This window comes from Megascapheus bottae, chromosome 7 (assembly GCF_031878675.1).
Source record: "Megascapheus bottae isolate mThoBot1 chromosome 7, mThoBot2.hap1, whole genome shotgun sequence".
In the NCBI taxonomy this organism is placed as follows: domain Eukaryota; kingdom Metazoa; phylum Chordata; class Mammalia; order Rodentia; family Geomyidae; genus Megascapheus; species Megascapheus bottae.
Window position 1 is genome coordinate 42,046,367 of NC_143515.1, and position 13,018 is coordinate 42,059,384.

The following is a 13,018-nucleotide window of genomic DNA, read 5'->3' on the forward strand; positions in this document are numbered from 1 at the left end:
GGAGAAGGAAGAGGAGGAGGAGGAAAAGATTTAATGCTTCATTATATTGGGGTACTACATGTATAGTAAGATAGATTTATTGAGAATGCAGATATTAAAGGCCAAGTTCTGACTATTGAGACCCCATGAACTAAGAAGAAGGAGGAAAGTAAAATGATAAAGTGACTATTAGAAATGAAAATAAAGAAATGATGATTGCTGTGACAGGGCCACACTTGGGGACACAGGAAAAAGAAGTGACAATCTGAGCTTTGAGGATCAATTACTTAGAAATAACTGTATAAGGAAAACTTTTAAAGGCTCTGTTTAAAAAGGCCATAATTAGTATGCTAATTCAAATTTAGTTTTATCTGTTCATTAAAAGATATCCCCAAGGATCATTTCAAGCTAAAATTTGAATGAATGGAGCATTTTGACCTAGTTTAAGTTACTGCATTTATTTACACGTAATAAAGATCCCTTTGTTTTAAAATATTCTACATTTTTCATCAACTCAAAGACCATACTTATCCAGTTCTTTTAATGTAAATCTCATTTCCCAACTCATTAGCTAACTTTAGAGGTGTTGTATTACTAGAATAAATACTTTTTAAACTGTATAATATACTTACAATCTCCCATGGATAATGATCTATTTTTAAAGAAAAGGTTTCCTCCAAATTAACACATTTTATTGCAATGTAAAATACATGTGAGATATATATGTGCAGTACAGGAGTTTGAACTCAGAGTCTTGTTCTTTCACTTAAGCCTTGCCCCAACCCCAAAAATGGGCCATATTTCCAGCTATTACTATTTGAGTCTTTGTAAATCTATTAAAGCATATACTAAAAACTTCCAAGTCTTTCCGAAACAAATAAAATCTACAACTGTTAAGGTTTATTAGTGTGCTGTCATACTTTTTCTTTATAAGGAGCTCTCTGCCCAGTATCAAAACCAGGATACTCAGAATCCCAGAAAAGCCTGGGATTTCAAAACAGGAAAAACTGAGCCTTTCCTACTTGGCAAGTGGTTTGGGGCAAACTAAGGGCCTCTTGGTCTTCATCTATAAAACAGGGAAAAAAACGGGGGTTCATATAATTGGAGGTTTAAGTAAGATTGTTTACCAAAAATATTTTTATACATGTCTTTAACAATTCAAAATTAAAGCAAACTGCTTCAATTAAATAAAAAGGGCTATTTCCTTACACCTTGTCTTTCCAAACTTTCAGTCCTAGTTTTAGTTGAAAGGTTTAAGGAAGTGACTCCGTTTCTAGCTGTGACTGCAGGCTAACAGGTGTGTAAATTGAAAAGGCGAATAAATGACCAAAGTACCACCCACCACACTCCTAACAACTAAGTGAAATAAGACACTGAGAAAAAACCAAAGGCAGCTTAAATCCTGTCAGTAACTTTATTAGGGTTACCTGAAAGATGTGGGGGGAAAGGAGGAGGGACAACAGAGAACAAAGAAAAACTGAAAAAGACAGAGAGAAAAAGAGAAAATGAGAGAGAAGGAAGAAAAAAACCCACAGATTCTTAAGAATAATTTGGTGAAAGCCTATCTCAAAGTAAGGTCTAATGTCAGAACTTAGATTGTGTGGGAAATTTTAAGCAAAATTCTGGAGAATTACAATGTAATGAGCTACTCATATATCACCATGATGTAAAAACAGAAGATAAAATAACTGAAAAAAATTTAAAGGCTCATGAGATATCAAAAATGATCATTAAATACATTTGGAAATAAATTTTTTCTACTCTTCCTGCTAGCACTCCTGCAGTACTTAACTTTAAAATGTATAAAACTTCTCTGGGTCAGAAATCAGTATAAATTATATTCATTTCCAAAAAGAATAGAATTCTATAAGTATTTTCTCATATTTTCTCTTCCAACTGCTCCCATAATTAATTTGCATGATAAAAACTAGAGTTGATCTCACAGAAGTGAAAACTAGTAGTTAAGAGAAACAGGAAGGAGGAACAGATTGCTGAGAGAGACTGCTTGTGGTAAGAAGCTACAGTTAGACAGGAGGAGTATTTTCTGAGGTTTTGTTGCACAACTGGGCAAATACAGGTAACAATAATGCACTCACTGTATCAAAATGGCCAGAAGAGAATTTTAAATGTTTTTGTCACAATAAATAAGTAAATAAATGTTTGCGATAACAGACACTCTAATTACCTTGAATTGACATTATACAATGTATACATGGGACACCACAGTATCCCATAAAAAGGTGTCAAATAAAAACAAACTGGAAAAATAAAATAAAATGGGTGATCCATGTTCATTACAATTTTATAATATATACTTTCATAAACAAATAACTTAAAAAAAACTAGACTGGTAGATTTCTATTAGGGTTGTTATAGATAGAAAAAAAAGTATTTCTAACTACTGAAATAAAAGCAATAAGATGGTATACTTCAGTTTTGGTCATTGGTTTCATGCAGGAAGTGAGAAGATGTAATTATAACAAAAATTTAAATGAGATAAATGCAAAAATGATACAGTAAAAGTAGGACCAGGAGTTTGGCCTAGTGGTAGAGTGCCTGCCTAGTATGCACCAAGGCCTAGGTTTGATTCCTTGGTACTACATACATAGAAAAAAGCCAGAAATGGTGCTGTGGCTCAAATGGTAGAACTCTAGCCATGAGAAAAAAAAAAAAAAAAAAAAAAAACCAAGGACAGTGCCCAGGCCCTGAGTTCAAGCCCCAGGACTGGCAATAATAAATAAATAAAAGTAAACAAATAGATTTGAATCTATTGGAACTCTCTGGTAAAGAGAGATTAAAAAGGGCATAGTGGCTCATACAACTCCTAGGAATCCCAGTTACTTAGAAGACAGCTCTAAAGGACTGAGCTCAATACTCATATCCTACAAAAGAGAAAGAGAAAGAGAGGGAGAGAGAGAGGAAGGAAGGGGGAGAGAGGGGGAGAGGGGGAGGGAGAGAGAGAGACTCAGTATGTACTTTTTCTAATCATGTGTAACAAAAACAGAGATTATTTTAAAGTACATAAAATCCAAGAGGACGGAGAAAGGAAAACACTTGTACTAGTCTTATATTAACATCAGTGAAGAAAAGTAGATTCTGTTTTATGTAAAAGGGAAGATTTATAAAGTAACTTGGAATACCTGACAGTAATTTTTTTTTTTTAAGGAGCAACTGCTAAATGCAATTAACCACAGCTTTTTAGCTGGTAAATCTAGACTAGAAGTATTTCCTGATTCTTGCTTTCTTAAAAAGAAGTAGGCCTGGGAGTACACGCCTAGCAAGCACAAGCCCTGGGCTTGATTCCTCAGTACCACATACAGAGAAAATGCCGAAAGTCGCACTGTGGCTCAAGGGGTAGAGTGCTAGCCTTGAGCAAAAGAAGCTCAGGGACAATGCCTAGGACCTGAGTTCAAGCAACATAACCAGTGTCGTCACAGGTATGTCCATATATATACATTATTTATTATCATTAATATAAATGACTTTTCAGAAACAACCATAAATTAGCAAGTTAGAATTAGTATGTTTAAAGCATAGCAGTGATATGAAGGAAGAAAGATGGCTGAGATGACTTCTCTAAGTGATGTAAAAAGTAAAAATCTGAAATAGGAAGAGCCTAAATTAGAAGTTCCTTGTCTTGAAATTTAGTTTTTGAGGGCACAGTCCTAAAAATTAATTAATGGGCAATAACCAAAATTTGACAGGTATCTCCACAGTTGGTAAATATGCTAATGTTATGTTAATGGAGAAATTTTTAAAGGAAAAGGATTACCTTTCTCGCTCTCCCTGCTCTCTCCTTTTTTGGTTGGGTCATGGGGCTTGAACTCCTGGGTGCTGTCCCTGAGCTCTTCAGCTTTCACTGATGAGGGAGATTCTAGAACTATCTATAGCAAACAGTTTAGGGATGTGGAGAAATAGGACCAGGTCCTCAGATTTAAGGAGTAAATCTGAATTGTATTATTTGTATATTATAGATGGCAAATTTTCAGTGTAACAGAAATAATAATTTATTAAGTACATGCCAATAATCTTGGTTCCTTGTGTACGTAATTCCTTTAAATCCTCTCAATATCCCTGTAAGGGGAGAGTTAATTTTCTTGTATAGATTCAGAGATAAGTGTTTATTGGTTTCTTAAAGATATATACTCTATAGACATAATGTTTTATTACATATATTAATTTGTATCTATGACATACAAACCCTCAGCTTAATTATGTTCTAAAATCTATGTGCCAGTGATTGTATATAGAAATTCCCTTCTTGAACACTTGTTTGTTAAGCATGACATTTGAAATGTTATAAAAATCAATGTTAATAAATTCTTTAATACAAAAATATGAGGCTGAAGGAAAGATACCATACATATTATTTCTTTGACCTCAAAGTCCTAGTAATATTAATTGTATTATTATTAAATAGTTTACTAACAAATGTTTATTAATGTAACCTCTAGTCATTCTGTAAGGTTTACTGAATCTTTACTTTATTTCATTTTCATATTAGAAAACTGAGTCCCAGAAATTAAGTGAAGCTTGAAACCAGGTTTTTTGACTCTTAATAGTAGTGTATTATGCCATGCCACATACAGTGAAACAGGACTTGAATAAATGGATGGAATCAAGATAGGGGGTCTTACAGTACTACAAATGGGAGCAAGTAGAGGGAGCAGACAGGGTAAACAGATAGCAAATGAGACCTTGGTGACAGTTTTTAGCTAGTGGTGAGTTTGTTGTGAGTAGCTCAAGTTTTCATACATTCATTCACCTACCGTTTCTGAACGATCCTAAGTCTCTAGGAAGTCTCCAGTGCCCTGCTGGCCATTTGTTTATTGAAAAGAACTAGGGTCTTCACAGGAGTCATAGTGGATGCATATATTAAGTCATGTCTTGAAGTGCATGTGCCTAGCCATTTCTTTTGACATCTAAAAGCAGACTACATACAGTATTATTGACTAATATGTACATGATCCTGTCATGTTCACAAGTGCTGTACTGTGTGTATATTCTTCTAACTTGAAAGCTGTGAGAGTCTAATGGAAAATGAAGAACTCTAAGTAGGATATATTATCTATGCAAAGCATTTTACATTAATTTCATTAATTCTCCTTCCCTTCTTTCTTCTACCTTCCCTGAATTCTTTTTTTTTTTTTTTTTGAATCTTAACACCTTAGTCTTTATTTGCATTTGAAAAACCTTTAAGGGCTCAAGGCACTCCCTTTTTTTTTCTGGGTATGATTTATTTTTTTTTAAATTTTTTATTGTAATTAATAAAAGGGTTACATGATATTTGCCAGATAAAAGGTGCATTAATTCACATACACTGATATCCTTTCACATGTCTTGGTACCCATTACCCTCCCCCCCACCCCCCCTTTTTTTTTTCCTATCCTTCTTTGAACTGGGATTAAACCCAGGGCCTGGTACTTACCAGGCAGATGATCTATCACTTGAGCCACACCTCAGACCCTTCTTACATCACTTATTTTCAAGGTAGGGTTTCACATTATACCCAGGCTGGCTGGAGCTGTGATTCTCCCACTTGTGCTTCCCCATGTCTTTAAGGATGACAGACTCTTGCCACTGCACCACGCCATTATGCTTTCCTGATAGCTGAGATAACAGGTTTGTGTCACTTCATACAGGCTTGGTTGAGATGGAGTCTGGTGGATTTTATGCCTGTAGACACATCAGACTAATTCTCCTGACCTCAGCCTTCCAAGTTGGTAGGATTATAGGTATGAACCACCATGCAGGGACTGTTAGTATTTTCTGTTTGCTTTATTATATATCTAACCATCCAGGTATCTCCACACCAATCTAGCTTAGCTTTATGTAAATCTAAGTAAGTTGGAGGCATTAATACTTTTTTTTTTTGGCCAGTTGTGGGGCTTGAACTCAGGGCTTAGGCACTGTCTCAGAGCTGCTTTTGCTCAAGGCTAGCACCCTACCATTAGCCACAGCACCACTTCCCATCTTTTCTGTTTTTGTGGTACTCAGGAATCAAACTCAGGGCTTTATGCATGCTAGGCAAGCATTCTCTGTCACTGAGCCACATTCCCAGCCTGCATTACTACATTTAACTCCTGAATATGTAAATGTGAATATTATGAGCTAAGTAGAGTTAAAAATATTTCTCCCTATTAACAACAACAAAAAATCTAGTGTCTTCATAATATGTTTTGAGTAGTAGGTACCTAATCACTTTGGGCTTTTCCCTGATGAGATAATTAGGTATCTTAAAAAATGTTAACCTAACTCTGTTAAAAATCACTTTAAGAATGATTTCTCTCTCTCACTAGTGAGAGATAGAAAGGGGATACCCCTTGAATTTCTAGGCCATAGCAAGTCAGCATTGCAAAGTGAGCCTTACTTTGTTTTTTGTTTTAAATGAATCTGAGACCATTACGACATTCCTGTCTTCTGAAGGGGACTTTGATTAGCAAATTAGCTAGCACTAGGTAATTATATTGGAACTTAATTTAACATTGAACATTTTTCTTCTTCTCTTTCTGGGTGTGACTAAATTGCCTCTAGCATGCTGCATGGTTGCTGGTAAAACAGGAAATGGGGTAAGTAATTTATGTAGGGAATTTTTACCATCATTTAAATATGTTACCTCATTGTTAAAGTACTTTTACTACTCTTTTTTTTTGTAAACTTACTAGTTACTAGAGAAGTTGCAAAAGGTAATAATTTTTATTGTATCAATTTAGGGTTTCAGCCTTACTCAGGGAGGGAAGTTGTGTAGCATATTAGGAATATAGTAAAGTAGATTCTGCTTTTGTTGTGTAGATTTAATATTAATATAAACACATGTATTGGGCAATTAATATAATTTAGGAGTTTTATCTTAAGATAATAAATTTTTTTATTGGTATTAGAAACTAAACTATAAAACTAGACCACAAAAAATGAAAAGTAAGATTGGGTAGAACAGTGAATTTGTTCACAGATGACACATAGAAAAAATAAACTTACAATTTTTTTCTTTTTTTATTGTATTTTATTGTGGAGGTAATGTTAGTTACATTTGTCAGGTGGTGGATGCATTACTTTTAGAACATTGATACCCCTTCTCATGTTTTGTCTCCCTTTCCCTCCCCCCAAACTTAGTTTTTTAGATGAAACCTTTGGAGGCCAAATGTGGCTTGGAATTTAGAATTTTTGGATTTTAGGACTGTAATATGATACTAATTATAAAATGTAACACACTCCTTCTTAAAGCTGATACTGTGTAACTAAACATTAATATTTCTGCAATAAAATGTAAGAATATTCACAGTGAATTTAGTAAACGAACTAAATAGTCCCATGTGTTCGAGTCAGGATTTAGTTTGCAACTGAGCTTAAAAGTAACTTTTCATTCTTCAAAGCATTTGGATTTTAAACTAGGATTTCTGTGCTATAAAAAGGGTTACGTGAAGCCAGATACTGGTGGCTCACACTTGTAATCCTAGCTACTCAGGGGGCTGAGATTTGAGGACCGGGTTCCAAGCCAGCTCAGGCAGAAGAGTCTGTGAGACTCCTTTCTCCAGTTTACTACTCAGAAAAAGTCAGAAATGGTGGTATAGCTCAGAGTGGTAGAGTGCTATCCTAGAGCAAAAGAGCTTAGGGATAGCGCCCTGGCCTTTAGTTCAAGACCTATAAATGACAAAAAACAAGTCATATGATTTTTGGAAGTTCCTTTATGCTTTGCTGAGAAAACTCTATAGAAGCACAAATTTCTGTACTAGAAAGTCATTCTTAGTTGTTATTTATAAGAAAAAAATAATTTTGTTTTACTTTGTATTTCATATTTGTATTTTTCAAAGGGTAATAATAACTATATTTATAAAAAGTTTGGTGGTTTAAATAAATCTTATTAAATTAGTCTTATGGTTGTGGCATCATAACATAATTTGATCCTATATTTTTCAGAAAATTCTTCCCATGGTAAAGACACATTATCTCCTAAATGTTTTTAGTTCGTACTCATTTTGCTTATGAGTTATTCTTTTTATTCTGTACCAAAGGATTTAAAACTATGCTTAATTTCTTTGGAAAGAACTTAATTCAAATAAGAATACTGGGGGAAAATATAGGATACTAGTCTTTTCCTTCACTGCCCCTAGTTCATTAGAATTTGAAAGGCTCATAGAAGAATTTCCATCAAAGAATTGATTCTTTAGTTTAGAGATGTAGAAAAAAGCAATTGCCTTTAACATTATAGTTCATCTTTTCTTTAGAGTGGCGATTGTGTTATATATATATGGAACAAAAATGATTCTAGGTAACATTGTCATTAGAAGTTATCTGACAGAGAAAAAAGGCAGTTACTGAATATTAAATGGGGACTGCATTTTTCTTTGTGATTGCTAATCCTTCTATATGACAATCAGATATCTGCCAATGGCCTCTGTGAAGATGTTTTCCCCAATTACATTTAAAAAGTTAATAACCACGGGGCTGGGAGTTTGGCCTAGTGGTTAAAGTGCTTGCCTAGCATGCACGAAGACCCGGGTTCAATTCCTTGGTACCACATACATACAAAAAAAAAAAAAAAAGCCGGAAGTGGTGCTGAGGCTCAAGTGGGAGAGCTCTAGCCTTGAGAAAGTCCAAGGACAGTGCTCAGGCCCTGAGCTCAAGCCCAGGACTGGCAAAAAAAAAAAAAAAAAAAAAAAAGTTAATAACCACATTTTACATTTTAGGATTGGAATGCTGACATCTTAAGTACTGGTATTTGTAATAAGCTTTCAAAACTATTAACTCTTTTTTTTGGGGCTTTTTAATCTGTAGGAGAAAAGTGTCTATATTTTTTTTAAAACTGGACTAACATGCTGTACAAAAACAGCATGATCTAAAACAGCAATTTCCCTAACTAGAATGGATTATTGGTACAACTCTTTGAATACTAAGCTAACCAATTTTTTTTTTTTTTTTTGCCAGTCCTGGGCTTGGGCTCAGGGCCTGAGCACTGTCCCTGGATTTTCTCAAGGCTAGGGCTCTACCACTTGAGCCACAGCACCACTTCTGGCTTTTTTCTATGTATGTGATACCGAGGAATCGAACCTGGGTCTTCATGCATGCTAGGCAAGCACTCTACCACTAGGCCTAAGCTAACCAATTTTTAAATAGATTCTATTGTAGTTTTTTTTTTGGCTCCAGCCTTTAACTCTCTAAAATATATTCTGAAAGAATATATGCTCATATAATAATGTACTTTTACCTGTGATGCTAGTTTATACAAATATCATTAAGCTATTGATTCAATATCAAGATAGTCTTAAAATACCAAAATGTATTGTTAAATACTGTTTGTTTAGATATTTCATTGTAAACCATAATCGCAAAACATAGAAGTATCCTCTGTAACCAGTTATAGTTTTGGCTGGATTTAGAATGGGAGATCAACTGTTTTTTAATTTGTATTTTTAGGGGAATAATATTCTTTATAATCTCTTTTTCAGATTGATTCAGTTTAATCATTTGCTAAACTAAGTTTTAATTTGCAACAAACAGTTATTAATGTCTTTTGTCTTACAAAATTAAATGAAAATGGCTGGGTGACAGTGGCCAACACCTATAATCCTAGCTACTCAGGAGGCTAAGATCTGAGGATTGTGGCCCAAAGACAGCCCGGGCATGAAAATCCAAAAGTCTGTGAAATTCTTATGTCCAATTAACCACCAGAAAATCAGAAGTGGCTCTGTGGCACAAGGGGGTAGAGCAGTAGCCTTGAGCTGAAGAGCTCAGGGACAGTGCCCCGGCCCAGAGTTCAATCCCTACCACCGACAAAAAAAAAGAAAAAGATTAAATGAAAATGGATATTGCTCATAGGTAGTAGTTTCTACTGGTGAAAATTAGACATTATTAATTCTAATAATGGCCTCATGTACTCCAGGCAAGCACACTACCACTAGGCCACCTTCCCAGCCTGAAAATGAGGCACATTAAGAGGAACGATTCAGGGCTGGGAGATTGGCCTAGTGGTAAAATGCTTGCCTAGCATGCATGAAGACCTGGGTTAGATTCCTCAATATCACATACATAGAAAAAGCCGGAAGTGGTACTGTGGTTCAAGTGGTAGAGCTCTAACCTTGAGAAAGCTCAAGGACAGTGCTCAGGCACTGAGTATAAGCCCTAGGACTAGCAATAAATAAACAAGTAAATAAATAAATAAATATTCAAATGAAATAAAAGGGATGATTCAACTGGTGCTATATCTTATGCTTGTAATCCTAGCACTAAAGAGGCTGAGATTCTTTGCTTCAATTAACTATCAAAATGGTAGAACATTCACCTTGAGCAAAAAATGCACAGGGACAGCACCCAGGTCCTGAATTCAAGCCCCATGACTGACCACAAAAAAAAAAAAAAGAAAGGAAGGAAGGGATGATTCAGAACTTGATCCTAACATCTCTTTTAAAAACAGTGGGCCAGGAGTTTGGCCTAGTGGTAGAGTGCTTGCCTAGTATACACGAAGACCCGGGTTCGATTCCTCGGTACCACATACATAGCAAAAAAACCCAGAAGTGGTGCTGTGGCTCAAGTGGTAGACGCCTTAGCCTTGAGAAAAAAAATCCAGGGACGGTGCTCAGGCCCTGAGCCCAAGCCCTGGACTGGCAAAAAAAAAAAGAAAAGAAAAGAAAACAACAACAACAAAAAAACAGTCCTATAGTTAGGCATAAAGTTGATATGAAGTTTAATTAGTTAATTATATGGGCTTGTTAGAAATACCACAATTTCTCAACAGAGTAAAATAGTTTTAGTCATACCATACCCTGTTTTTCTTTCCTTTTACTTCAGTTTATTTTTTTTCTATGACAATTTTAGGCTATAAATAAAACCAGATTTCAGAATGGGGACTTCCCAAATGGGTAGTATATTATCTCATGAGTAGATTTTAGGGGAATGTGAAGTCTTTACTCAGACATCATTAGTTATTACATTGAGAAGCATATCATAATATTGTTACTTCAGGATTTAATATTGCTTCTGCAGCAATAAAGAAAAAAATACAGCCTTTACAATGATTTCTCAAGAATAGGTCTCATAGTCAGAAGGAGAGGAGGAGATTCACCATGCAGGTGATTACTGTAGTAGTTAGTGTTACAGCTTCTGAGCAATAAGCAATTATCTTTTCCCCCTTTCAGAATGTATAAATCCTGGAACCTATAAATCTATCTCAGAAAAGCTTTTGTCATTAACTCTTTTAAGAAATGTTTTATAAACCATCTAAAGGGTAGTTTCTTGATTTCCTGAGATTACAGGTCTATGATGTAGAGAATTTTCATTTGCTTTCTTCACTGCTTTTTATCACATACACTTAACAGTATTTTAAAATAATTACATAATTTTTTCCTTTGATAGAAAAAGTGAAGTTTCTCATGTCAGTGAATTAATTTTTGTTATTCAGAAAGCAGAGTCTGTCGCTGGGAAGAACTGATATAGTTCAGCTAAAAGAAGCCTACAAATGGATAACTCACTCCCTGTTTTCAGAGGAACTGGGCGTTCCCGTTGATGGAAAGGTATTGAGTGATAGTATTGTTAAGTTTATTCTCTAGTTATTTTTACTTTATTAATATGGCAGAGTTTTGCTTTGGTCAGAAGAATCTTCTTTTTAGGCCGGGGTTTGGCCTAGTGGTAGAGTGCTTGCCTAGCATGCACATAGGCTCAGGTTCGATTCCTCGGTACCCCATACATAGAAAAAAGCCAGAAGTGGTGCTGAGGCTCAAGTGGTAGAGCTCTAGCCTTGAGAAAGTCCAAGGACAGTGCTCAGGCCCTGAACTCAAGCCCAGGACTGGCAAAAAAAAAAAAAAGAAAATCTTCTTTTTAAATAATTCAGTAAAGGATTTCTAAGCATTAAAATTGAGGTTAAAATCCTTTTAATCTTCTCCAAATACTTCTTTGTGATCCAAACAGGAAGACCTTAAAAGGTTAGGAATGTTAACATGGTTATAGTTTAATTGGGGGAGCAGATATTCTGATACAAAATGATATATGAATAACTGAGCTGGTATAGATTCTACTCTGGACTGTTTTACGTTTGACTTATCTGTGGCTATCTTGTAGCTTCAAAAACATAGATAGCACCATTTTAACTTCAGTGAGAATGACCCAATACATTCTACCTTGTGGGTATCTCAAGTCCTTCTGTTTGAGTGGACATTGCCTTTGAAACCAGAAAATTTAGTTACTTTCTTAATTCAAGAAAAAACCTTACCTTAGTCTGTGGAATGGATTGAATTTCAAGGAAAGCTCAACAGGTTTGCAGATGTAAAAACAGGACATACCCCAGCTCATCTTAAATTAGAATTTAATAGGATGACCTCTGTATGCCATCATTTTGCTTGAAGGAAATTCTAGGAATATTACATTCAAGTAAAACTTAAGAGTTTTTAGACCATTTTAATTTATATACTCTATTTCTTTCTGTTAGTAGGAGTAAACTGACTGTCCTTTGAAGTGAATACTGAGAGAGTAGAGAATAAAACCACAGATAGTGTGAGAAGGAAATGAGGTAATAAAAGTACTTTGGAATTTAGACTAGTCTCTAATGCAAAATATTTTTACCTCAGATTTCAGTTTGAAGCACAAATAATTTTACACATTGAATCAGTGAGAATAGAAAATAGAAAACAGAAGATGAAATAATGGTTTGATGAGTTAGAGTGAATTAAGTTTTCTTTAGTAGGTCATGTGTGATTCATTTTAGTTTTATTTTGTAGGCTAGATAAGGAACAAAAGAAAGCTATTTACTCTTGTGAGTCTAGAGTAGTTAGTAGCTTACTAATCATCCAGGGAACTCAGCACTCATGGAACCCAATAAATATAAAACTTAACAAAAATGATAAATTGCAACAGCATGTCATTTAGATTTTCCGAGGTAAAAGGATATTTTTGTTGTTGTTGTTGGTTTGTTTTGTGTTGATACTGGGTGGGGCTTGACTTTAGGCCTGGATGCTAATTTTAGCTTTTTCTGTTCAAGGCTAGTGCTCTACAACTTGAGCCACAGTTCTACATCTGGCTTTTTGCTGGTTAATTGGAGATAAAAGTCTTA

The 13,018-nt window shown here is 35.0% G+C and overlaps 1 protein-coding gene across 1 annotated transcript in view; it reads left to right on the forward strand.

Moving 5' to 3' along the window:
* The window catches only part of Pus10 (pseudouridine synthase 10), a 62,577-nt gene that overhangs the window by 19,829 nt on the left and 29,730 nt on the right, over window positions 1-13,018 (forward strand). Inside the window, exons 5-6 of the mRNA XM_090336868.1 lie at window positions 6,514-6,548; window positions 11,375-11,486. Of these exons, the coding sequence (XP_090192994.1) occupies window positions 6,514-6,548; window positions 11,375-11,486 (147 nt within the window). The remainder of the gene's footprint in view (window positions 1-6,513; window positions 6,549-11,374; window positions 11,487-13,018) is intronic.